Source organism: Lonchura striata, chromosome 6, assembly GCF_050655825.1.
Source record: "Lonchura striata isolate lonStrDom1 chromosome 6, ASM5065582v1, whole genome shotgun sequence".
Lineage (NCBI taxonomy): Eukaryota > Metazoa > Chordata > Aves > Passeriformes > Estrildidae > Lonchura > Lonchura striata.
This window is the reverse complement of record NC_140708.1, coordinates 12,533,165-12,558,591: the sequence shown is the minus strand read 5'-3', so window position 1 is coordinate 12,558,591 and position 25,427 is coordinate 12,533,165. Positions and strand designations below refer to the sequence as shown.

General features: G+C 43.5%; 2 protein-coding genes across 7 annotated transcripts; one reads left to right on the top strand and one right to left on the bottom strand.

The window, feature by feature from the left end:
• SLC16A9 (solute carrier family 16 member 9) lies at nt 1-25,427 on the bottom strand. 6 transcript variants are annotated; one of them, XM_085583257.1, is made up of 9 exons: nt 24,050-24,157; nt 23,744-23,959; nt 21,006-21,124; nt 14,194-14,249; nt 12,561-12,789; nt 4,639-4,782; nt 3,678-3,773; nt 1,222-2,130; nt 1-911 (listed from the first exon to the last, which is right to left on the bottom strand). In XM_085583257.1, the coding sequence occupies exons 5-9, from the start codon at nt 12,754-12,756 to the stop codon at nt 733-735; spliced, it is 1,524 nt and encodes a 507-aa protein (XP_085439383.1). In that variant the 5' UTR covers nt 12,757-12,789; nt 14,194-14,249; nt 21,006-21,124; nt 23,744-23,959; nt 24,050-24,157; the 3' UTR covers nt 1-732. The 6 variants fall into 6 exon arrangements, with proteins under 6 accessions (XP_085439383.1, XP_085439384.1, XP_085439382.1 ...); XM_085583258.1 differs by lacking the exons at nt 23,744-23,959; nt 24,050-24,157 and adding an exon at nt 25,298-25,427; XM_085583256.1 differs by lacking the exons at nt 21,006-21,124; nt 23,744-23,959; nt 24,050-24,157 and adding an exon at nt 18,903-19,099.
• Nucleotides 17,475-25,304, top strand: LOC146767032 (uncharacterized). Its single transcript, XM_085583746.1, has 3 exons — nt 17,475-17,537; nt 17,592-19,003; nt 23,995-25,304. Exons 1-3 carry the CDS (start codon nt 17,475-17,477, stop codon nt 24,203-24,205), a joined length of 1,686 nt encoding a protein of 561 aa, XP_085439872.1. The 3' UTR covers nt 24,206-25,304.

Sequence of the window (25,427 nt, the reverse complement as noted above, 5' to 3'; positions counted from 1 at the left end):
TTTTCTTTCACGGTTTCAACAATCACATTTATTCCTTGGTTTTAAAAGGTTTTGGTTCAACAGTTTTATAAAGAGGCTTCACAAAATGTGCAGTATTTATAAACATGGTTCTTAGTCGCAGTGGTAATAAGAATCTTTACTTTCATCATAATGTTCACTTCCGTTACGCAACACAAGGTTGATTTTTTTCCCCCTCTTCTCCCTCCTACAATTGGCACTTAATCATAAATTGAAGAAACTTTAAAAAGACAAAAAAGTTAATCTAAGCATGAAGTTAAAAGCACCTTGCCACAGTATTACATTTTAATAAGGCAAATTCTTGTTTTGTAAAGCCTAATTGTGCAACTTGGAGACCTATGGAAGGAGGCAGAAACGCCAGCCTTCTATAAAGAACAGGCCTTCATTTTTGCTTCAAAGTGTTCACCCCTCCATACCACCCCCCCGCTTAAAAAAAAAGTACAGCTGATAATACAGAACATCCCCTTTACAGGGAGAAAGGAAATTACAATAGACAAAGGCTGAAAACATGGTGCATAGTACACAAAATAGGACTGTCTTTAAAAATAACATTAAAAAAAAAAGAAATAGAAGAAGAAAAAGAAACTGAACAACAAGCAACAATGGAATTTTTCTAGTGGAAAGAGGATTTGTGGGCTTCATAAATAAGTGGAAAATTACTAAAATACTTTGCTGTATAATATAAAAAGGCGCAAAGTGTTTTCCAGTTGTCACCTAAGCGTTAGATGCAACTTTGTAGGAGTAAGTGTTTGGAGGCAGCTTGGAGCTCTGATTGGTGCAGGCATTCCAGCAGGGCAGTGCTGCCAACAGCAGGAGAAATCCCCCCAGCAGGACACAAGAGCCACTGAAGTAGAAAGCAGTGTCGTACTCCTGCGTCCAGTCGTAAAACCAGCCTGAGGGTGGGATAAGAGAGAAGCTCATCAGGGAAATGTAACACAGCACCACTCACAGAAAAAAAACAATAATTAAAAAACACTCAAACAACAAAATAAGATAAAACTTAATAGGCCAAACCTAAAATACTGTTTGACCTTTAGACAAGGAATGTGTTTTCCCCTCAAAGACAAATTACAGACATAATCAGCCAAACAGCTTTTATTTTTTGTTGCAGATTTTGATTTCACCTTTCCATTACTATTAGAAATGCAAAAGCATTTTGTCTGGTTGTGACAAGCTGATGTTCAGTTTATATCTACGCCTTACCTACAATTGGTGGTCCAAGGCTGTTCCCAAGTCCAGCAAAGAACATCAATATCCCATAGGCATGAGTCAGTTTCTCAATCCCCACAGTCTTTGTTGTTACATATGGAAAAATCGACCAGTTCCCAGTCAGAAAACCCAAAATCCCAGAAAGCATTGCTAATGTAAGGTAACTTTTGGCGAATGGAATTGCAAACAAGGCCATTCCTGTCATTAATAAGGTAGTTACATAGAGATATAAAGTGTTAACCCACTTAAAATCTGCCAGTATTCCTAAAATAAGTTTGCCAACAGTCGTCATAATGCCAATAATGGAAATAAGGGGCATATAATAGTCATCTTCACTAATATTTGCACTTCTTGCTACATCTTCCATGAGCAGAGAAGGAGGAAATCCACCAATATCAAAGAGCAAGATGGCAACAAAGAGAGCTGAAAACACTTTGTTCTTGAAAAGAACCATGGTCTCCTTCCAGTAGGTCAAATAGAGCTGCCACTTCCTTTTGGCGAGTTGCTTGCAGAAGTTTGTCTGTTCTACAACTTTCTTTTTGTAAGTGTCTTTCTCATTTACATTTATTGAGCTCAATGCATTCTTATTCAAAATGTTATCCTGTTTGCAATCAGGCCCATTGTTCACACATTTTTCATCAATATAGCCCTTTTCAAGGATGCTAATGTTTTCTTCAATGGTCTTTTCCTTTTCATGGTAAACAAAATATTGATCTGGGACTTTGTCTACAAACATTTTCTCTGGTGGAGGAGAACTGGATGATTCCAAAGGTCTCATTAGGCTGCCACATGCTAATATATTTAGAGACAGGGCACCAACTATTAGCAGACACCCATCCAGTCCATACAGCTCAATAAGCTCTCTTTGCAGTGCTGCATATATAAAGAGTCCAACACTTGAGCCTATAAAAGAAAAATAAGTTTGGTTTAAACTGAAGAACCAAGTTTCTTCAACCATTCTTCAACCCTAATAAAATTCCACAATTCAGCAGCTATGTGCTACAGGAATGGTAATTAATTTGTGCTCCTCTCTCCCAGGTTTAATGAACTGGTAAATCATCAATCTCCTGAAGTTACACCTTCTTTGTTGAGTAGCCACAACATAAAAAAGCCTCCCAAGATATCTGAACACTTTGTGACAAACAATGCTAGCAGACACTTTATAAACAAGTAGGATCAATACTATATCTGATTAAAAACAAAGAACTATTAAGCCACCCTTCTGACCTGCACTCATATACATGTATCCCTTCAGGTACCATTTTGAGTTAGCACAATTAGAATTTCCCACTCCAACATTCTCCCCTTTCTTTGCTTTGCTGCCACCTTCCTCCTCCCAGGCAGAAATGAGCCAGGAGTTCTCCAAGACCCCTCCTAGAAGCAGCCCCTGACTGCCTGGTGTTTAAGGAGCAGGGTTTGCCTAGTAGGAGTTTACTCCAAAAGCATTTATGAAGCTCTGCAGGACTAAACATGCATTTGAGAAATGTGGCTGTTCAGAAGAAAACACTGAAGAGTGAGGGATTACTAGGAGCACAAGCATTTAATGCAATCCCAGTCATTTAAAGGAAAGGCTCTTGGTTGAATTGAGCACATATCCATTTTAACCAGTGGATGTCCTCTAACAAACACAGAACATTGATTTTCAAGTCAGTTTATATGACAAACTTTAAAATTATTTGCTGAGGACTGTCTGGTGGTAAACAGAGGAATAATCAATTACAAAATCCATGCTTGTTTTGCCTTCCATGTACTAAAATTAACCAGGGCACAATAAGATCAGGCTTTAAGGCAACCTACCTGGAATCCAAAACAAAGCCACTGTAAATGATCCCCAGAAACATTTCTGCAGAAGCTGCTCTTCACTCAGCTTGTGTGAATGTGGTATTAGTATCTCACACCACTGACTATACTGATCCCGTGTCTCCTCACTGACAGCTACTCAAGAAAAGAGGTCAGAGCAGACACTCCATGGCACACAGAAAGCAAGGCATGGCACAAGAGACATCTGCAACAATTCCTACTCAGGCCACTAAAAAGTGTAGAGGTACAGCTAGCGTGAGGTAGTGGTGATGCAGCATTTATATCCTGCATCTCCAATCTCTTTCTCACCTCTGATCCTGGGTAAGAACAAAGAGGAAAAAGAGTATTCCATGGAATGTTTCCCCTCATTATCCATGGCACACAGCCCAAGCTACATGAGTCTACTTTCACTTCAGAGAATATCCTCTCCTCATCTATACTGATGGCCCATAGCATAAACTTGCAGGTGTAGTTACTATTTTATCTGAAGCCTGAGTTTTTCCTCTTCATTGCTACTGATATTTTGTTTTAAGAAAGTAGTAACTTTCTTAAGTAACCGAGAAGAACATAATCTTCTGGTTTTTACTGCAGGGTAATGGAGGCAGTATCTGATTTGAAAAGCTGGAGAGAATTACAATTAAAAGTCCTACCTGTTGAAATCAGACCAAGTGCAAGGCCTCTGTGTTTGTCAAAATACTGGCACGTGATGGTAACTGTTGCAGTGTACAAAAGGCCACATCCAAGACCTGGATGAAAAGAGATATAAAAGATGCTCTATTCACATCCTCTAGGAAGCAAATGCCCCTCTGTTATCCCCCAGGTGATGCCACTGTGTACCCTGGGTTCTGAGGTACCCGTTAACCCTGGCTCAGCACTGTCCCACCTCCCTTCCCTGTCCCTGCTGCTGAGCTTGGGCGGAGCAGGCTGGGTTTGAGAGCTCCCAGCCGAGTTCTGGGCACTGTGGAAGGGCTGCAGGGCTCCCAGCCCAGGGCTGGCCCCGGAGCTGGGCAGAGCTGCCTCGGTGGCACCGTGCCCGGCCAGCACGACGCCGGCCCTGCTGGCCAGAGAGGTGCCCAAATGCCTGACACAGTTAATTTGATAAGCCACCCACAGCAGCACAGAGGGCAGGTCACCACCTGCCAGGAGAGCAGTGTTTTCATGCCTCCAAGCACAGCATTTTATGTTCAATCCAGTTCTGTGGAGAACAGCATTGCTCCCTAATGATCTCTCATTTATCAAATTAGAATGAGTATGTAACAAAATTCCAGAAGAGATATTATTCCTTTAAGATTGGCATTTCATGCCAGCAGAAGCCCTGCTCAATTCCAACCCTTAGGTAAAACCTCAGCTTCTCCATCTCTAATAATTGTGTCAACAGAGAACAAACTGTTTTTAAACCCTCATGAACATTTACATTGTTTTTATCTTTTACTTCATGGTAACAGCCTGCCCGTGCAACATCCCTCTCTGCCCAAAAGTAAAGCATTCTTTGATAAACCAAGTCCCAGACTACCACTGCCTCCTGTGAATTAGTTTCCCATTTCATATTCATAAACCAAGACTCAAAATGATGAAGATTAAGTCTCAAAATGAAGAGAACTTGTTTCTTACCAACAACTATCCCATATGAAACATATAGGAAGTATATGTTAGGTGCAAAACTGCTCATCATGAGGCCCCCAGCCACCATAAAGCCACTGAAGATAGCTACTGGTCTTGCTCCAAAAGATGATACACATATACTGCAAACAGGACCTAGAGGGAAAAAACAGGAAAAACATTCCAGGCACCAGGAAGAATTTATTTAAAAAAAAATAATTCTGTGGAAATGTTTCTTATTATAACTATTTAAATTTATAATTATATTAGATAAAAATTTAGAGCACTCATTTTCACAGGGTTCTCTGAAGCAGTCAGTTATAAAAATATTCAAGGTCAGACTTGCAAATTTTTTCTCAAGGAGAAACTGAACATCAAGGCCATAAAAGGGTCCTCAGGCTGGGAGAGAAAGAGCAAGTGAAACATTCCTTACACATAAGGAGATCCAAAACATACTGGACTGTAACACTGTCACCACACAACTAAGCTGTACAAAAGTTTTGATAAGAATCTTTATCTTGAAACACAAAACCAAGGCAGACCATCAGCCAGGCCTTAAGCAAGCAGGTATTTTTTGACAGAGCACAAAAACTGTGTTTCAGAAATGCAGTATCTGTATTCATCTTGGTATGTGATTTATAAATCTGGAATGGAAAAACAGTAACTTGGGATCATGATTGCAGTAAGAATGCCACCTGGTGCTTACACAGAGGGAATATCTGCTGGCATACCAGGAAAGGACAAACACTCTTCCCCGATTTTAAAATATAATTAAATACCCACTAGTCAGGTGTCCTACCAAAGAACCCTTTACTACCTATCTCTGCTCCTCCTGTAAAAATACAGAAAATAAAAGTCACCTACTGGGAGCAGCCATAACAACATTCAAGTTCACTCCCCAATACTTCTCAGTTCTGAGTTCTCTTAATCCTTCAAAACAAGAACAAAGTGAGGCAGAATTCATACCCTGCCTCTATTCAATCAGTTTTCTCCCCATAGAAATTGCAGAACAAGCACTTATTCTCAACTGTGTGACCTGGAATACACCTTTTAGTCTTTAGTCTTAAGTAGTGTGCAAGCTTAGTGCTCTGCATAAATAATCAACCACAAGGGACTTGGCTTGCAAAGACAACTTATCTGAAACCCTGTAGTTCCAAACCTTCATATACAAACTTAGGTATTAGCCTCATTTCTAAACTCAGCAACTTTGAGATTTGAAGTTAGATACACAGATGAATGCCATTATTTAATACAAACAAACAAAACCAACTTACAACATCTGCCTCTCACATACACGCCATGGTCGATTCAATCTGCAAAAGGAGCAGTTTTGGAGTCTGCCATTTGTCAAGGTTAGTGCTCCCTGAGTCATGTAACAGATTCCCAGCAGATGGGAGGTGAGCCCAGAAAGGTGATACGAGGTAAACAGTTGGAGCCTGGGGATGGTGCTTGCCTAGGTTTGTAGACAGGAGAGAGCAGCTGGGAATGCAGGCAAGGTTTTCCTGTGGTTGCCAGCCATGGGACAAGCAGTTCAGGCAGGCAGGAGCAGAGATTCGTCAGCAGGTGAAATGATCCTCAAAGACAAGGCAGGCCAGAACTTTTGCCCTACATTAGAGCTTTCTGCCCAGGGAACATAAAGGGGGGTGAGTCTGAGCTGGGGCTTATCCAGGCAAAGAGTCAGAGTTACAGAGGAATCAAGAAAATATTCCAGGAAAGAAATGTTTAATTGGATTTTGGAAGCAATGAAAAAGGAAGATCTAAGCACTTACTGCTTCTCAAGAGTCAGCACACTGTGGGAATGAAAGCTGGCCAGCATAACCTGGGCAGAGTAACATGCTGAGAACAAAAGCTAAGAACATTGCTGATTCTTAGAATTAATCACTAGAATGGGCAAATTAAGATTGGTATGTTTCTTAAAACCATGGGATTTAAAAATGAACAAAGGATTGACTCTGTATTATATAAAGAATTAGTCTACAGTAAAAGAGGGCAGTATTAATATAACACAATTAAGCAGAGGAATTTGCACTCTTTCTATTCTTTATTTCTGACCTACTACCTGGCTAAAACAAACAGCATTTCCCTTCCACCTGCTCTCTATATTTTGACACAGCTACTTTCAGAAGGTCTCTGTCCAGTCTGGGGTGGTGGTGCTGGTACAGACATCACTGACCCCTCCTAGAGCATCTGAGGGGAAATGGGACCCTCTGACCCCAAGCCAGAACAAGAGAGACACAGAGCAGAAGGACGTGGCTTCACAACCTGACAAGGACATCTCCACTGGAACATTATCAAAAGCCTCCCTGACAAGGCCCAAGGAGATGTTCTTCCAGACTCTCTGCTTACAAACTCTAATCCCAAAGGAGAACAAAGAGTACAAAAAGATCTTTTACCCCTACCATGGAAAACAACCTGCACAAAACTGAGGAACCTGCTCCAGTGAGCTCAGTATTAATCTGCTATCTCACACAGCAAGACATCTGGCTACTCAGCAATGGCCCTGTTTATAAGAAGGAGTGCCAGTGTAAATATTAAATTATTATAGGTCTCTGAGTTGAGCAGAGAAACAGCTCCATCTTCCCATTCACACTAGGCACGACTTTCACACTCATGACACTGCTACAAAATGAGTCACAAAAGAAAATCCCCTGACAGCCAGCATCTTTGTCCTTTCCTGCCTCCTTGCACTGCTTTCCTTTCTCTGTTTCCCAGAGCACAGGCATTTTTTTCCCACCAGGCACAGCACCTTCTGTTATCACCATGGTATATGCACAGCAGTTGACTGTAAACAAACTTGTTATTCTTTACAAATATTTGAAGCACAATGGGTTCAAGGCAGTAAATTCTAGTAAAAATCTAACTTTCACAGAGTGTGACTGAGACTTACGCTGTGGATTTTACTCAAAGTGGGCATTCTGAAGAATGCAGGAGTCTGCAGACAGCCACACAGGAAACAGATCTTCTGTCAGCATAAGGGTTTTCCTTAGCTGACTCTCACCATACTATGAACAACATAAAAAAATCCCAGTGGCAATCCTCAAAAGAAAGCATGAAAAATAGTTTTAAAACCAGCATTCTGTTCAGTTTGCCAGCACCTCCAGGGGTTAGCACTGGAACTAGCACAATATTTTATGACATTGATAAATATTTACCTCTTTTACAAATAAAATCCCTAGGGCTTTTTCTTTTCCAAATGATGAATCTTAAACCTAGACCAAACTCAATCAAAAAAAGATAGCACCACAGTTTACTGGAATGTTAGCTAACTCTAGAAAGAAAAACTCAGCACTGCAACACAATTACCAGGGGAGCAGGCAACAAGATCCCCAGACAAAATGGGAAGCAGAAGGAAGATAGATTTTCACAGGAGATCTTCATACAGAGGGACTAAAGAGGAAGAACACCTAGGAGGGATCATTTGTACACTGGTATTTTTATTAAGATTATTTTGAATTAAATACTTTACCCTCAGTGAGACCAGGATGTGTCAGTGAGTCCTTCCTGAGATATAAAAACAAATGACCTGCTGAACGCAGAAACTTAAACCTGCAGAAATGTGCTGACCTCCTGACAAGTACAATGGTGTTTTGTTTTATGGACATCAAGAAACTAGCACTTTTTTCCTCAATGCTTTCACATAAAGTGAAAAAAAAAACCAAACTGCAGAACAACACTCCCTCCCTCCACTCACTAATCTCAAGAGTCCTTCTTCCTTCACCTCATATACAAAACCTTTTGCTAAACAAACTATATTGGACAACTGAGGCTTCTTTTTTATCACCTGCATTAATCTGACCCACCCTACCTGGGCATCTGTCCGAGCCTGTTGAAACTGTAGAGCAGAAAAAATGGTCATGGACTGCATGTAAAATCCACTGGACAGAATACAAGAACATGTTTTGCATCTTATGCACATTTCTAAAACCTGGTTATAATAAATACGATCTTTTCCAAATGCCTGTATTTTGGATGTGAATATAGATCAGAGAAAAAACCTTTTCACAATAGGCAGAAACCCACCCCCAGCTGATTGGAAAGACAGTTCCCTTCTAAAAAAGGCTGTTACATGAACTGGGCTTCTTTTCAGAGGGATCTTGGGGACACCCTTCTCCCCTGTGCACAAGCTATTTACAGTGTCCATACTTCAGAGTGGGGGCTATGGCTGTGTGAGGTTTGTGTTCAAAAATATGTAGATGCTACAAAAGCAGTTGTAGAGTAGCAAAATTGTTGCTTGAAAACACAAAATTAAGCTTTTTAAGCATCTAGCACTGAATGCCTCAGATCAGCAGAAACATCCCATCAAATTATCAAGGCGTGCCTTCCAAGAGAGAATCCTCCCTTTGCTCTCTCTCCATTAATGAAGGGAAGTAGGAATGGAGACATTGATGATGTCTCCTCCTATGTCAAAGACTGTGAAGTCAACTCTTACTATAAACAGTTTTGGTGCCAATTATAGGCGCCAAGGTCTTTGTTTTGCTTTAACAAATGGAACATGGATTAAATTTAATTTCAGGCTTCAAATGAATCCAAAATTAAGAACATTTGGTGAAGAAGAAACACATGATGTTCAAGAGTATGTATAAATATCCTCCTCTGGCCTGCTTTAGTAAGGGAAACCTAGTAAACTTTTTTGATTTCTTCCTGTGGAACAAGCCCTAAGCCATGTGCCCCATCTGCCACAGCCTGGCCAATGTTGTAACACCTAATTCTGCAGGGCAGCTCTCACCTCTGCCTTCTACAGTAACACTGATACTTGTCTTTCAGTGTTCTAGCACTGCTCTGTAAGGTTTCATCACAGAAAGTCATAAACCAAGCCAACCGGTGAGGAGGAGCTCATCCAGGTCCCTGCCCCATTCCCCTTGCAGCTGACGAGGTGAAGAGTTCAGCCCAGGCTGGACAGTGCCTCAGCAGCACCGCCTGTGCTGCGAGCAGAAGGACAGAAATCAAACACCAGGTGCCCAGGAAATGAATCCAAATAAACAAGGTGCTGTACTGGGTTTCTGTGTCTCCAATCTAAGTTTAGCTCTCACATAAGTCAGAAGTAAACATTTTAGAAAGGATACCAATGCAGCAAATGTGAAAGTGCTCACCAGCATCACCTGCTTAAAAAAAAAGTTTCAGACTACATGAACAGAAGGAAGGGGAGAAGACAGAGAACCTTTTTCTGTGCCAGATGCCATATATATCTTCTTGGGTTTGGTGAAATTTCAGTACTAATACAGCAGTCACTGGTATCTGTTACCAGTTACACTGGTCTCTGTAACTTTCTGTGTTACAGAAGCTGGTGAATGTGATTGTCAGTGCTATCAATGAGAAAAGTCTTCCTAAGACAATGGACCCTGATTTATGTCCTATCTGTGGCTGCTAATCTACAATAATTGTCATTCCTTTTCCAATCTGGCATCTACAGCTTCAGAAAGGTGATGTTAAGTTGAAGAAAGCTCACAAAAGAGCCTTAATGGCTCTCCAGTAGAACCTTAATTAAAAGTGTGGGAGTCTTGGCAAAAAGACTGTATCAAGTTACAGGCTTTAAAAAAAATTAATAAGTAATTTGATTACATTCTCTAGACATCCATCACACTAATCAAGGGTAACTTCAAGACATACCATTTAAAGATAACATTATTCATCAGCTGAAAACTAAAAACAACTTGTATCGTAAGATTGCATACTTTTAAGGAGGAAATTTAGTGGATTTGTCATTAGGGTTAGATTCCAGCTTGACAAACATTTCAGGTAAAGCTGGGAACACAGAATTTGTTTTCAGTCAGCTCTGATAACATCAATGTAATTAAAAGACCCTCCCTGTACTTTCTTTTGAAGGCATAAAAGGTAGGAATGATTATTAAGCTTCTGAATGCCAACCTTAAAGAATAAATTCACGTGGACAGACAGCATTCCTCCTAACTTGTCAAACCTTCATTAATCATTCCATACCAAAATCAGTCACAAGAGCACCTTTGATTTGTATTATTCATCATTGATTTGTATTATTCATCATTATTATTGCTGCTGTCAGGGTTTAACCCCAGCCACAACCAAGCCCATGCAACCACAATCTCACTCCCCCACCAGCAGGAACAGGGAGACTCAGAAGGGTAAAAGGTGGAAAACTCTTGGGCTGACATAAAGGCAGTTTAATAGGGGAAGCAAAGCACACTTTGCATGCAGGCAAAACAAGCCAAGGAATTCATTCACTGCTTCCCATGGCAGGGCAGGTGTTCAGCCATCTCCAGGACAGCAGGGCCCCATCACATGTGATGGTGACTTGGAAAGACAAATGCCATCTCTCAGAAGATCCCCCCATTCCTCCTTCTGCCCCCAGTTTATTTACTGAGTGTGATGTCCCACGGCATGGAGCATCCCTTTGGTCAGCTGGGGTCACCTGTCCTGGGTGTATCTCCTCCTGACTCCCTGTGCACCCCCAGCCTCCTCAGCAGCCTGGCAGCAGGACCAGCAGAAAAGACCTTGTCTCTGTTAACCCTGCTCACCAGTAACAAAAACATCTCTACATTATCAACCCTGTATTCAGCACATATCCAAAACACAGCCACTGAGAAGAAAATGGACTCTAGCCCAGCCAAAAACCAGCAGAGCTACAAAGCACGCTGCTGAGAATTGCTCACAGTAGCAAGACAGAGGGCACTAAAATCTGGAAACTAGCACAGTGTTGACATAAGAAAAAGGGGACTTAACAAAGCCAGAGACTTCTGGTCTCCTATGAGAGAGTGTTCTCTTGAAATTTCCTTCTGCCTAGTTTTTCCTTCAGTGATTACCTTGTTTGTCATTATTTTCTTCCCATTTCACTCTTTCACTCAAGTATGTTTAGGTCTTGATGAATAGCAGGAGTTAATACCCATAACACAGGAAATGACAAAAGGATGATGGAAGAGCAATCTACAGTCCTTTATCCAATAACACCCTGAGACTGAATATAGTCTTCTAGTGCTTAGTGATCTACCTGCCTTTGCCCATTTCTCTTCTGCCTGGAGGTAAAAACCCCTAACACAGGTGTGAGACCAGTATTTGATCAGTTCCAGGGCCACACAAAGCACTGTTCTTTATTCAGGTCTGTATTGCTATTGGAACATCAACTTTCTTCTGAGGAGACTTTCCTCAGGATTCTGAGCCACATTTTGTCCATTAAACCACATTATTGCTTTTGCTTGTAGCAGCTGCCCTGCTGAGAAGAATTTTTTTCCAGATTCTGCAAATAGATAATAGTTCCCATGGTGAATCTTTGAAAAACAGAAGTTAGTGATACAACCCAGTAAATACCATGCCTGATATTAAAACACCAACCTAGGAATTTTCAAGGTGGGGTTTTATTTCCCTAAAATTCTTCTGTTACTCTCCAAGTGACAATGTCTTACTACAGAAAAGCTTCCAGTAAAGTTGCTTTACTTAATGCTACTGTTACCCATAACTTTCCAGCCTTCAAAGGGAGTTTTTTCCCAAATAGAGAATGCAAAGGAGCCCTCACCCACCCTCACTGGTAGGTTTACTGCTAGAGCTGAAAACTTAGTAACTAGTTTATTAACTTTCTTTCCATAAAGCAGTTGAACCATTTCAGACTAACAGCTTGCTCTGATTTAAAGACAATAATGTAAATGTTAGTTTTAAAGTCTCATTAAAAAAAAAAAATGCATCAACAAAATTACTCTTCAGCTTCTTAGAGTGTGGCTTTTCTACTTTATTCAAATACAATAATTTTGAATTTTCTAAAGGGAATATTTTTATTGCTCATTTATCATGATAGTGCTCTGGTTTATATGCAGAGTGAAAATATGTTATCTTCTTACTCATCCTGACCTAAAACAAAAATGCTGCACCCTCATTTGCAGCTATCTTTGATACAATTCCAAGAGCACACAGAGACAAAAGCATCAATTGGAAACGTTTCAGTTTAAGACAGATACTGCTTCTGCACTTACTGGCAAGCAATCCAATTCCATTGGCCAGTGATCCAACCCAAGCAGTCTTGCCTTTCCCTTCTCCAAAAGCATCCAGCCACTCTAAATACAAGACTCCCACCGCCAGCGGTGATCCATAGCACAGGAACTGGGTGAAGAAGGAAACCACAACAATCACCCAGCCCCAGCCACCATCTGGTGGCTTCCGAAATACCATCTTGGCAGCTGGGTGCAGAGGCAGGGGCAGCACCTGTGCAAACAAAACCCAAAGAGAACAGAGTGTTAGAAACAGCCTGACCAGGGGCTGTGGGCACAAGGGAGCTGTGCAGAGCAGTCACGTTCAGCCAGGGGCTGGCTCAGCCACCCTGCATGAACAGCACAGCTCGCAGTGTGGACACTGGCACTGCCAAACTGCTCCTCTGCTGGCTAACAGACAGACAGCACCTAAAGCATAGCAAGTTGTACATACACAAGCATTGTATGAGAGAAAAACATTTCATTTGTTGAGCTCCAAATAAGCCCTGTGAAACCTTCACATTAAAAGAGCCCCATTGTCACCTGCTGTTAAAACCATGGACCTCAAAGAAGGATCAAAATAGCAAAAAGCACAGTATCTTCCCAGTTGCTAAGGTGTTTGCCACCAGATAGTGCACTCTAAGAGGGGCAGATCAGGAGGAAGACTGACATTTAGCATTAACAGTTAAGTACTCTGCTTTGTCAACAAAGCTATGTGTAGAGGGCTGCATCCAAAAATCACTTTGAATATATTAGTGAAGCAAGCTCTAAGGCTGTGTGCAGGTGTGGCTCATATGCCAAGACATGACAGCAGCAAACATGCATACAAAAATCTGCTATAACCTGTTAGAGTGTCTGCCCTCTGTGCAGTTGGCACACATCAGCCTTCCCCAAACTGGCAATCACTGCCTGGACTCCAGAAATACCACCTGGCTCCTGTGCATGGCACAATCCATCACCTGTGTATCTATGGCTTTAAATAACCCACCACCCTCACATCTCAAGACTAGTGTGTGAATGTAGGGATCAATACTTTTAAAATCCAGCAAATTTAGAGGTTTTCCAAGCTACGTTGCTCTGGAGTCTCCCTGTGCACACAGCCAGCCTGCCCTCCCTCTCTACAGGGAGCAATCTGCCCAAGTGATGAATACAAAACACATGCTCTGCTCCTGGCTCTGCCACTAACCAGATACGTGATTCTCAATAGTTTCATTTCCTTCACCCTGGAAGATAGAAAGAGGTAAGATCTTACCCTGTTTTCTTAATGAAATATTCTCAAGGACCATCTCCACACTGCAGCTTAAGCATTAAGACTGCTGCAGTAACAGCTCTGCTCTGGGAGACTCCCAAGAGGCAAAGCAGAAAAAGAAATGCATTGCACTGCCTTTTTGACTTAGGAACCCAGAGGAAATGGGGAAAAAATTACTGCTGTATGAAAGCAATGAGGAAAACAAGCAGACAATACAGAATTCCCATTTGAGACCCTCACACCCTTTTCTTGGGCAGTTTTTAAAAATTTGCATGGAAAATTTACAAAAACACTATAGTATAAAATTTTGAGGAATTGTATAGGGACATGAAAAAGGCTAGTTCTAGTTTACAAATGCACTTAAATACTACTTTGAGGGTAGATACTCACAGATGATGGCAAAAATCTGTCAGCTTCCTATAAATGTACCTTCATGTGACAACCACCTGCAGAAAAAGAGCAAAGCAAGTTTTGAGCCAACATATCACTGCAACATTTAACACAACTCTGAAAAAATGGTGGCTTCACATGAAATTTCTTCTTTTTAAAATCATCTCAGAGGAACTTCAGAAGCAAACAAGTTATCTCAGTGGAGAAGTACTGATCTCCTGCAATTAATTAACATCTGACAGCAGTCTTGAGCCCTCAAATAACAAAAACATTGCCTACTAATGTAAAATACATCCTGGGTCCTTTGGGAGTGATTTACAATTTTAATATACTGACTGTCCTTGAAGATACAACATTCCCAGTTACAAATGTTACAAAATTATTTGTTTCAGCTTATAAATGTAAGCTCTGACTCACTCCAATGCCTGATCCTGTGAGATGCAAGGGTGGCAGCTGGGATAGATGGAAGTCATAGGAACTTTCCTGTAACAATACCTTTTACACAAAAAAGGATCCCTGTATTTCTACATGAAATATTTGAGTTATTTGAATGCAGTCCCCAAGAGCTGACCTATGCATCTGTCCATGAATTAAGTCATTTTCACTTGGCTTGTTTTGTCTCTGCCTAGAGGAAAAAATAGTGGAAATAAGGTAGTAGCTTTAAAAGACAATGAGACAAAGCAAGGAAGTTTTCAGAAAAACTCTACAATAATGGAGGTAGACAGTGAATAGCCCCAACTCATATTTGTTTAAAAATAAACTTTAGAAAACAAACACATTTGATTTCCATTATATTGGTGCCCTAAAATTTAGCACAAAGACAACTCTTGAGTTCAGTTCTGCTATTCTAAACATTTCATGGGAAGGGAACAAGGACTAGGCAGGAGAGGAAAAAACTTTTTGCAGTCTTAGGTCATGCAGTCTCTTCTAATAGAAAGACTAAAAACCTCTGGGTTAGTTTGTCACCTGTTGCAATGCTGCAGAGTATAATTGAACTTAACCAACTGTACCAAATTTACAGCAGTAGAAGTACTGACCTTCTACATACTGACAACTCCTATTTTGTATCTCAGATCTCTTTTCCATCTTTTAGCTAAATAACAAAACTTTAGGTAGCAACAGTCTCTATTCTCTGAATGTTCCAAGCCATTTACAGTCCACAACTGTCAAGCAAAAAGTAAAAAAACACCATAATTTTCCCCAGAATAATCCTCAGAGGAATAACAGATCTATAAAATCACAGAGTTGGGTTTTAATGACCTAGCTTTCCCTTCCCTTCTCCTCTCTTTCCTTCCCCTCCTGTTTTTGCAGGTTATTCCTTCACCTCATACTGCTGTGTGACCGATACCTAAACTGAGGTATTTTCTAACTCCCCTGAAGGCTCAAGGCCACAGAGAGCAGGGAGCTGCCAGACCTGCACAAGGAGCCTGTTCCCCAGAGCCTTCTGCTATGATAGTTAAAGATGTCCTGGACAACCAAGCCACTGCTGGGATCATGGATATCAATCAGCTTCCTATTGGAACATTATTTAATGCTCCTCCAAAAGGGGCAAGTTGTACTGTAATAGCTTAGTAGCAGGGAAAAGAACTGACAGTGAGAATTAAACCTTCACTTTCATGGACATCAAATCTGTGCATCGACTTGGGGGAGATCCAAAGTGCCTTTTACTATTTTCTGTCTGTGTAGAAGGAGGACACAAGCTGTAAAAGACAAATGTGGACACCAGAAATGAAGAAGCAGAAGCCCACAGAGAAGGGAGTGAGGGGAGTCAATAGTTTTGGGTTTTTTTTCTCAGAACCAACCAGGAAGACTTGTGTGATCCTGGTAACAGATAAACAACTGTTTAGGATTCAGGTGGGAACAGTTTCACAAACCTTTCTGTTCACTAAGCCTAGGGATATTGTTTCAGACTCCAGGAAACCAAATTAAATAAAAATACTGAAAAAGAGACATGAAGCATAAAGAATTGAATAGTAACTTGAAATTTGGTGAGAAAAAGCTTTTCAGTGAGTTGTACTCACTGTGAATAAGAATCAGAGGAAGAGAGCTGTTTGATGAAAGCCTTTACCAACCACAACAAAAAGAAACCCTAGAGAACAAACTGAACAACAGTTTCAATGTGGAAAGAGAGAAGTGTCTGGCTGCAACTATTTGCTTTGCTCCGAGCACCATTATCACAACACTGAACTCCCTTCCTATAAATCTTAGAATTTGGCTTAAAGATGACAGATGAGCACAAAAAAAGAACATGAGTACCACTGAAACATTAGCCCTCAGCACAGCAACTTGTATTAATCTGTGGCAAGAGGGACTCTTGAGAAAGACAGTAGCAATGTGATTGTTTCCAGTTTGTTCTTTGTGCAGCCAGAGCCCGGGTAAGTGTGTTGCTTTCTGCGAGCAGCACAGGGCTGCATAGAAAGCTGATGTCAGCAGACACACTGCGTGATTAACACTGGGCTCGTCAAGTTTTGCAAGGCACTGCTACAAATCAAGACGGTACTAGCCAGAAAAGTAACATCCCTCATTTTAAGCTGAATCAGACTTCTTGTGAATTTCTGGTTATTGTCAGGCAAGTTCTTGCAACTATCATCTGAATTTCCTGCTACCCTTAGCTTGCAAGTAACACCTAGAGCATGAGATTGGTGCACTATGGTTGCTTTTAACATGCTCATTATTTCCAAACACCTGCATGTGTACTGACGCAACAGCACAGGCGTTGTATTAAATTCACTGGAAGATGCATCTGTACTTCCACGACATCAGACTTTAACTGATGTTCTGACCACAGTAGCTCTTGTGTGACACTGAATATATATGTGCGTATATATATATTTCCCTTCTAGCTCTCAATATTCAGGTCCGCTTATTTCTTACATTTTTTACTTGCCCTTTTGTCAGTTAAGCAAGAGAGCCGTCAATATCAATGTTTCCTTCTATTTCTTATGGATGACAGAAGTGTGAAATTCAAATCAAAACAAAACACCAGAATAAAACTTAACAACATAATGTTTTTCCATTGTGCAAAATTAGTTTACATTAAGAAGCATCAGTGGGGCAGCACATAAACCAGTCAGCTCTGTACAAATCTGTCAACTCAGCAGAACCAGTCCTACCTGTTTCCAGAGCCTCAGTGCTCCAGAGCGGATGGAAACCCCCCTGAAAGCACAACTTTAGTGCCTGTCGGTCACTAGCACGCATCCATGCAGGCAGATGTGAGCCGACGCTGCTACAAACCACCAGCCAACATGATTTACCAGAGATCTCCGTAAAACGAGAGCACGATGCGTGCCGCCTTACGCATCACAACCTGCGAGGGCTCGCTCCAGCATCTGTTCCCTCAGTCCGTGCGTGCCCCTTGGCCCGTGGGGGGCTCCGTGGGGATGGATGGCCTCTTATAGACCCCGGCTCGCCTGGCCTCTCCCCACGCCCCCGTGGGCCAGCCCCCAGCCCCGCGTTACACATTGACGCCTTCCAGCTCCAGGCCGGTTTCCACGGGAAGCGCTGATCCGCGCAGTGACGCGCAGCGGGAGGTGACTGAAGGTCGCCCTCGCCGTCCCGACACCGCCGCACACGGCCGAGCCGCGGCGCGCCGCTCGGGGCGGCCGCAATGGGCACACGCGGAGGTTGTGCCACGCACCGATGGCGACGGGCGCTCGCTGCCATGTGCCCGCAGCAGGTGCCGGTATCGCACACCGCCCAGAGCCCACCGGGTGGCAACAGGACGCGCCGGGAGCCAACACCGAGGGGTGCTCGTCGATGGGCACCGCAAGGGATGCGTTCGCCCCGGGTCGGCGCCGCGATCCGCTCCCGTTCCCTTTCCCAAAGCCGCTCCCAGGAGACCGCGCAGAGCCGCCCCCGGGGCCCCGGCCCGGACCTGCCGCCCCCAACCCCAGCCCCCGGGGCAGCTCCGGCCGCAGAGCGGGGCCGAGCCGGGGGCAGCGGCCCTTGCGGGGGCTCCGTCCGCCCGCCCCGCCCCGCGCCCCCCGCCCGAAGCGCGGTCCCGGCCCCGTTACCTGCGGGCGGGCGGGCGGCCCGTGGGGCGGGGGCCCGGAGCCGCCCCCGGGGAGCGGGGCAGCCCCGCATCGCGGCGGGCGGGCGGGCCGCGGCCGGCACGAACCGGTTCTAACTCGGGCGGGGGAGGAGCTGCCGGGGGCCGCCGCCGCCTCCGCCCGCAGCCCCGGCGAGGGGGGCTGCCCCGACCCCCGCCCCTCGGGCAGGCGGGGACTCACCTCGCCGCGGAACGCTGCCCTGCCCCGCTCCTGCCCCGCGGGCAGAACCCGCCCCGCCGCCTCCCCCTGCCCGGCTGTCGCCGGGGACGGGCGGACGCGCGTCCCCGGCCGACGGTCGTGCCCAGCCCGGGGCCGGGCGGCCGCAGCGGAGCCGTGCGGGAGCCGCCGCCGTGCCCCGAGCAGGGCTGGGGAGCGGCGCTCGCCGCCGCGCCCCTGCCCGTCCCCAGCCTGGCCCCAGGCACGGTGACCCCGCCGCCATCCCCCGTCCCCTGCTCCCTGCCCGGGCAGCGCAGGGCCGGTTCCCTCGGGCGCTCCGCCGCGGTGCCCAAGGCAGCGGAACGGCCGCAGGACGGGGATGGGCGCTGGCTCCCGCCGCCGGCCGTGCCAAAAGGCCGCAAACCTGCGCTGCAGACAGCGGTGCAGGCAGCGCACCTGCAGCACCGCAACCCCGGCCTGCCCGCTCGGGGAGAGACAACTCACTCGTGTATCAGCGCACCCACTGCCCGCAGAGGCCGTCTCATCGCAGCCCCGGCCCGGATCCGTGTGCATGGCACGTCCCGCGCTGTCAGACGCACGGCGAGGTAATTGTAAAGTTCAGCCACCTGCAATATTCACCCTGCAGACTGCAAAGGCTGTCGCAGAAGCTGACTGAACACTCAGCAAGCCTCTATCCCGGGCGGGTTCAGCGTGACAGCTCTGCTGCTACCTTTACCCAATTAGAGCTCAGGTAACCACACACTGCAGGTGGAAATATAAGCATTCCCAGAGTTTAGTGACATTTTGAGAGCTGAAATATTCCTAGACCTGAAATTCTGATGCAACCTCAGATGTTCACAGCCTCTGCAGTTCCTACAGGTTTGGCATTTTCAGACCTGCAGTCCAGACTTACTCCTTCATGCAATATTTACAAAGGTTTGTGAACTTCAAATGTCTTTGAAAGTGTCTTGATCCACACCTCACAGTATTCAGGTAAATATCAAAATTAATACTTGCTATGGAAGGACTGACAGAAGAATGACATAAACTCAAGCCTCACTTCTAAGACATCTCAGCTGACGTTGGGTTGTGTTGCGTATCTCGTGTCGTAAAGGGCAGCCAACTAAAGGCGGGGGAGAGAGGGAAGAAAGGAGAACAGGAACTCCCAGAGCTCTAGAAAACTGTTCCAGGGAGGAGAACTGAAATAAATGGCATTTAACCTAGAGAGAAGGAAGAGGGGAAACATAATAGAACTTCAAGAACTGTAAGAGAGTACTGTGAAGCAAAAGGAATGACATGTTCTAAGTATGCATTAGACAAGTAAAAGAGGTCAGTAGGCTTAAATTCCATCCCCAGGTAACAGCTACATATATTAGGAAAAGCTAGGCTAGCTTGTGCTTGCAGAGATTTCTTTGGGAAGCACAGCATTTTGGGAACATGTGCGCTGGAGCTGCTGAAACAAATGACTGAAGACAGCTGCCCAGACAGTAAACAGCCACTGTTTACTTCGATTGCTTCTTGGGCTTCAGCACAGGCTGATATTGAAAGGGTAACCAAAATCTTTCCATAGCCACACACAAGAGATGACTGGGAAACAGCAATTCTGAATTAACTGTCCAAGATGTGCTGATTCCTTCAATCAAAACCTCACTTCACTTTTTGCAAATAAGTGCATATAAAGGTCCAGTTCCCATTACAGTACTTGATACAGAAGCTTAAAAAACAATCTTGTGGGCTAAAATTAAATACTTCACTCTAGAAAAACTGGTTCATGAGCATCTGAAAAAATCAGTGTATTCACAAGTTCACAATGGTTTAGCTGGACAGGAATACCAGAAGAGTTAAGGCACATCAGTGACAGGAGTACATTGACACACACTGGGTTCTTATGCAGGGGAAGCAAGCCCAGTCAGATGTAAACCAAACTGAGTTCAGATCATAGGCAGCTTTGGACCTGAACAAGAAACTCCACTTGAGAATAAATATGCACTTTAAGTGAATATATATTGACCCTAATTGCTTTACTCTAACTTCTCTGAATGTCCTCCTGATGACAAGTCCCCTGTTTTAATTAAACCCATACTTAATATGAACATGCCAGTCAAGTGCATACCATAATTTTGAGAGGCCAGCCTTGCTGGCAAGATACAGAACTGGGAAAACAAGCCACAGAAAAACAAGGTTAGAGGAAACAGTCCCTCCTCCATGTCTCCTTTGTCCCTGGTTTCATAACAAGGAATGCAGCTCTCTGATCAACTCTAGGTTTCTGCTCACTTGGCCTACAGTATTTTGGCAACTGCCACTTGGGTTAGATTTCACATCACTGGTTAATCTTCTCATTTCTTCCCTTCGGAAACCCCTCCTACATGGTCTTCCAAGGCCCAGTGAATTGTAACAGTGCCATAGCTGCACTGTTCATAACCACACTTCAATCACACACATCACCAGAATTCTTAAATTCTCACTTTAAAATAGAAAATTAAGTAAAACAGTGAATAATTGCTATAAGCCACTTTTCCCCTCAGCCTGTGGGGTCAAAAAATTGAAAGGATAAAGGCACTTGTGTAGCAGGACCAGGGATGAGAGCAGCACCTAGTTAAATTTTACCTGATTTTTGGTACACCATGGTTGCAGGATGTGCTGTTCTGGGTCACTCACAGCTGTACCAGTGAACAGATGATGGAGGAATGTTCTCTATTTCACAGCCAGTGCACTAGCAGCAGCTCCTGAAGGTACAGAGAGGAGAATTAGAGGGTATTCAAACAGCCATCCTGGAAGGGGTCCTTCCCAGCAAGGAATGTAGCTGGTGCTGAACACCTTAAATCTGATCAAAAGGATTATCACTCTGGGTAAATAGGCAGCAGGTTTGGGGGAGTTTGGTTGGGGTTTTTATGTTTGTTTTTTTGCTTGCTTGATTTTAAAGAAGGTCCAGATTCTGCAATGGAGGAAAATCTCAAAATATAATCTAATTTTAAATATTTGATCAGCTGTTGTTCTTTAAACTGTGGTCCAGGCTGGGGAGCATCCTTTTGTATCTCTGCAGTCCTTACACAATCAGCGTAGGAGGAGAGAGTCTGGAGTGAAAGGGTAAGGCAAACATGTGCAAAGTCCATTCTAGGTGTTTTGTTAACTTGCTTGTGGAAAATGTCCATTAATGATTGAAGGGGGAACAAGGTGAGGGGAATAATCAGTAGTTTGACTGGAGTTTAATCTAAGCAGACATATTAAATATTGATGCACTCACAGAGTCTAAAGGACACTCACTTGTCTTCAGCAGCCGCAGAAGGACAACACTTCTGAAGTTATAAATTAACCCTTCATGTGAGAGGTGAGAAGCATGAAGCTTGTCAAGTGCTATTTGACCACTTTAAGCAGGGTCACCACACCTTCTCTCAGATTTGTGTGAAAGGGAACAAGACTGTTTCAGCTGCAAAGAACACAGATTTCCTAGGAGATGCCAATAAAGCACCACAAAGCTCCCTGGTGCCAACACAATTACTCTGACAAGGAATATTGCCTACTTTGTCTGGGAAGAAGCAGATATAGTGGCATAATTGTCCCTCCCACAGTCTGGCTGTCACTGATAACATTAAATCCAAGGTTTCCACACCTCCATCCTCTGCAGAGCTGCCCTAACATGGGCAAGGCCTGAAGTCTGTGCTCAGATGAGCTGTGTCCCCAGTCTGTCTCACAAAGCAGCCAGCTGCACACAACGGGGAGGGAGAGGAGCCCTGGACAGGAGCACATGGTGACAAGACCAGGGGGAATGACTTCAAACTGAAAGAGGGGAGGTGTATAATAGATAACAGGAAAAAAGCCTTTACTGTGAGGGTGGTGAGGCCCTGGCACAGGTTGCCCTGGGACGTTGTGGATGCCTCATCCCTGGAAGTGTTCAAGGCCAGTCTGGATGGAGCCCTGAAAAACCTGGTGTAGTGGAAGGTGTCCATGCCCATAGCAGGGGAGCTGGCACTAGACAATCTACAAGGTTCCTTCCAATCCAAACCATCCTAGGATTCAAATGCTGCTTTATAAATCAGTTTCCCATGTTAGTCTTCAAGTCTACATATATGCAAAATAAACCTCACATGAAAAGCTTCTAAGAAAAGAAAAGCAGCAGTCATCTAGCTTTGGAAAACTGTAGTCTATAATTTCTTTTTTGTTTCTTTACTTTTACATGACTGAATGGGTGAAGGGCTTTTTAGGTTCTTACACTACCCATGTAGGTAATGAGGACATCACCTGTATGTCCTCATGAGGGTATTACCAAATGAGGGAAAAGCTATTTAATCAAAGAAATTTTAACTTGCTTATCACTTCAGTGCTCTTGGTACACAACCCAATCAACCAGTGCAGCTGCAAGGAGCATTTTTTGAAGATGTCTGAGGTACAGTTTCCTAGTAGAGGTTCATTGTAACAAACTAGAGAACTGTGACAATTTTTATGTAACATAATCTTCTGAATCTGTTGTATATATTTGCATTCCCTAAACTGATAAAGGAACTATTTAGGTTTGGCAAATAATGAAGTTTTCCATGTTTAGAACATTAGGGAAAATCACATTATTTTAAAGCTATTTTAAAAATCACATATACTTCAATTAAAATACAAAAGTGTACCACGTAATGACGAGTAAGTGCTGACAGCATGAATCACATCTGCTAAGAGTGCAAAATGGAAATAAAATTAGCCCTGTATCTCTAAGCAAAGGGATTTATCAGTTCTATTTTCTTCCAGGAAATAACTAGGAGGATATTTTTATTATGGCATAGGTCCCTTTTGACCTTCAGATTTGCCATAAATTTATAAAGATCAATGCCAGTACAAACCACAAAAGCTATTTTTACTGAGATACAAATTTTATGTTGTTCAACCCCAACTTCCCTTTCCTGATCCTGTTACTTGCCCCCACAGTAAAGCTAATCCCCATTTAAGATGGTGCATTATCATATTGGGACAGTTTTACTGTTTTAGGAAAAAGATTCCATCTTCTTTAGAGAGCAAAAGATTCCTTACAGAGAAAGGCAAGAGTGAGAGCTGTCTCTTATAGCAGCAAATATTGTATATACGACTATGTATGGTTACATTGGAGAACCAGCTGACAGTGAAAGTACCAGCATATTAAAGAAACCATAATACATAAATAAACCACTTTTTCAGGAAATAATTCAGTAACTTATCCTTTTCCCCCGTCACTCCTTTCTGAGCTACTGTATTTAGGGCACATAAAGAGAGAGGCAGACTGGTTTATGCTATCTCTGTTTTTTTTTCTTAATCTGGAATATCAAATCTCCTTTCTGAATTCTACTTTGTATTAGCTTCATGCTTTAATGGGCAAGAATAATCACCTCTATGGAAGAATATGATCCAAAATGGTTAAACATATTTTCACTTTCAGCAGTGTATGGACAGAAAATAGAGAACTGGATCCTTAGTACTGCTGAAAAGCATTGTGATCAGGAACAAGGCAAATCCCAGAATGTCCCAAACTCCAGTGAAGGCTGCAGTAATCAGAGCTGTGGCAGAGGGCACGGTGAGGTGGCTGAAAGGCATTACAGAACATCCTAGAAGAAAATAACAACTCGTTTGTTTTGCACAGAATTATCTCCAGGCTCTCCCTGCTGGCACATGACAAGGAGGGGGCTGTTACCAACTTCACACACTGCTGCTGCTCCAGTGGGACTCCAACCATTCACTGCTCTGACACTCAGATGCTCCAGAAATCCTCAGTTCTTCTCCCATGGACAGCTTTTAGTCTTTGCAAAGACTACACAAAAAAAGAATTTGACATCTTTTTGCTCTGGAGCTGAAGTCATCTGTTTGGCCCACGTTTGGAATCTCAACAAATCAAAGGCAAGTATTTCTGTTGAGGTGGTCACCAGGTAAAGTATAAATCCTCAAGATGGTTCCTCAGAAGCAGGGTTTCCCTGCAGAAAATTCATCTATTTCTTGCCAACAGAGGGTACTGAAGTTTAATGGCACACATTTACCAGGGCAGGAAGCAGCACAATGCATTCCTGTGAGACTCTGCAGAGTACAGACATGCTCTTTTCATCGTGCTCGAGTACTAAGTTCATTTGACAGACCTGAGTTAGCTTTTCCCTCTCTTATTAACCATACTAAAGTATCAAGGAAGGCACTTATTTTCTGTCAATTAAATGGAGAGGATAATAGTAGCAGTAAGAAACCTAAACTTAAACTTTCTTAGCTAGAAACCTAAACTCATCTCATTGCTGTCTCCTTGCAATGCAAATGCTGTCAGTTTTTTCTGTATAATGCAGTCCTGCCACTTCAGATGTAGCATTATTTCTAATGCTGCCCTTAGCCTAGAGTTGGGTCCTCACAGGCCCGAGACCAGGATCCCAAATTACACTCCCTTTTTCTGGTTATGCTCATGCATTGATCTGTTGGCAACACAGCACATGCTGAAATAGTTCACAATTAATCACCCCAAATGTCTGTAAAGAGCCCCAAGAAAACCCACATCCTTTAATTCTGACTGCCAAGACAAACTTGGTGAGTGCATAGACCAAAGGGAAAGCAAAATTCCACAATGGCAGAAGGTTATTTTTAAGCTTATGTCAAGCTGACACCCAGGGCTTGTCTAAATATAGATTTGTCCACTGTAAACACCCTTAGTCTGCATTTAGTGCAGGCATAAGCAGAGTTACTCAGCAATGACAGACAAGACTTACATCCACACCCAGGCCCACAATAGCACTCGATCATAACCAATTCCTGAAAAAATAGTTTGTAAGTGGGTTTCTGCATCCAAAGAGAAGCATTAATCAAGAAAAGCTTATCTCCTGCTGTTGGCATGGCACTTTTGCCATCTAAGCTCTCAAGATGAGAAGCAAGCTCACCGAGGGGCTGCAGCTTTCAGGCTGCTTTCATTTACTTACCATGGTTTGCAAAGAACAGGCAAGGAGGGGCTGTGCAGACATGTTCCTTGAGCCTCTGCAGTGGCTCACATGTGACAGTGCAGGAAACAGCCTGTGCTGGGCAGGTGTGGGGCATTGTTCTGCCACTCAG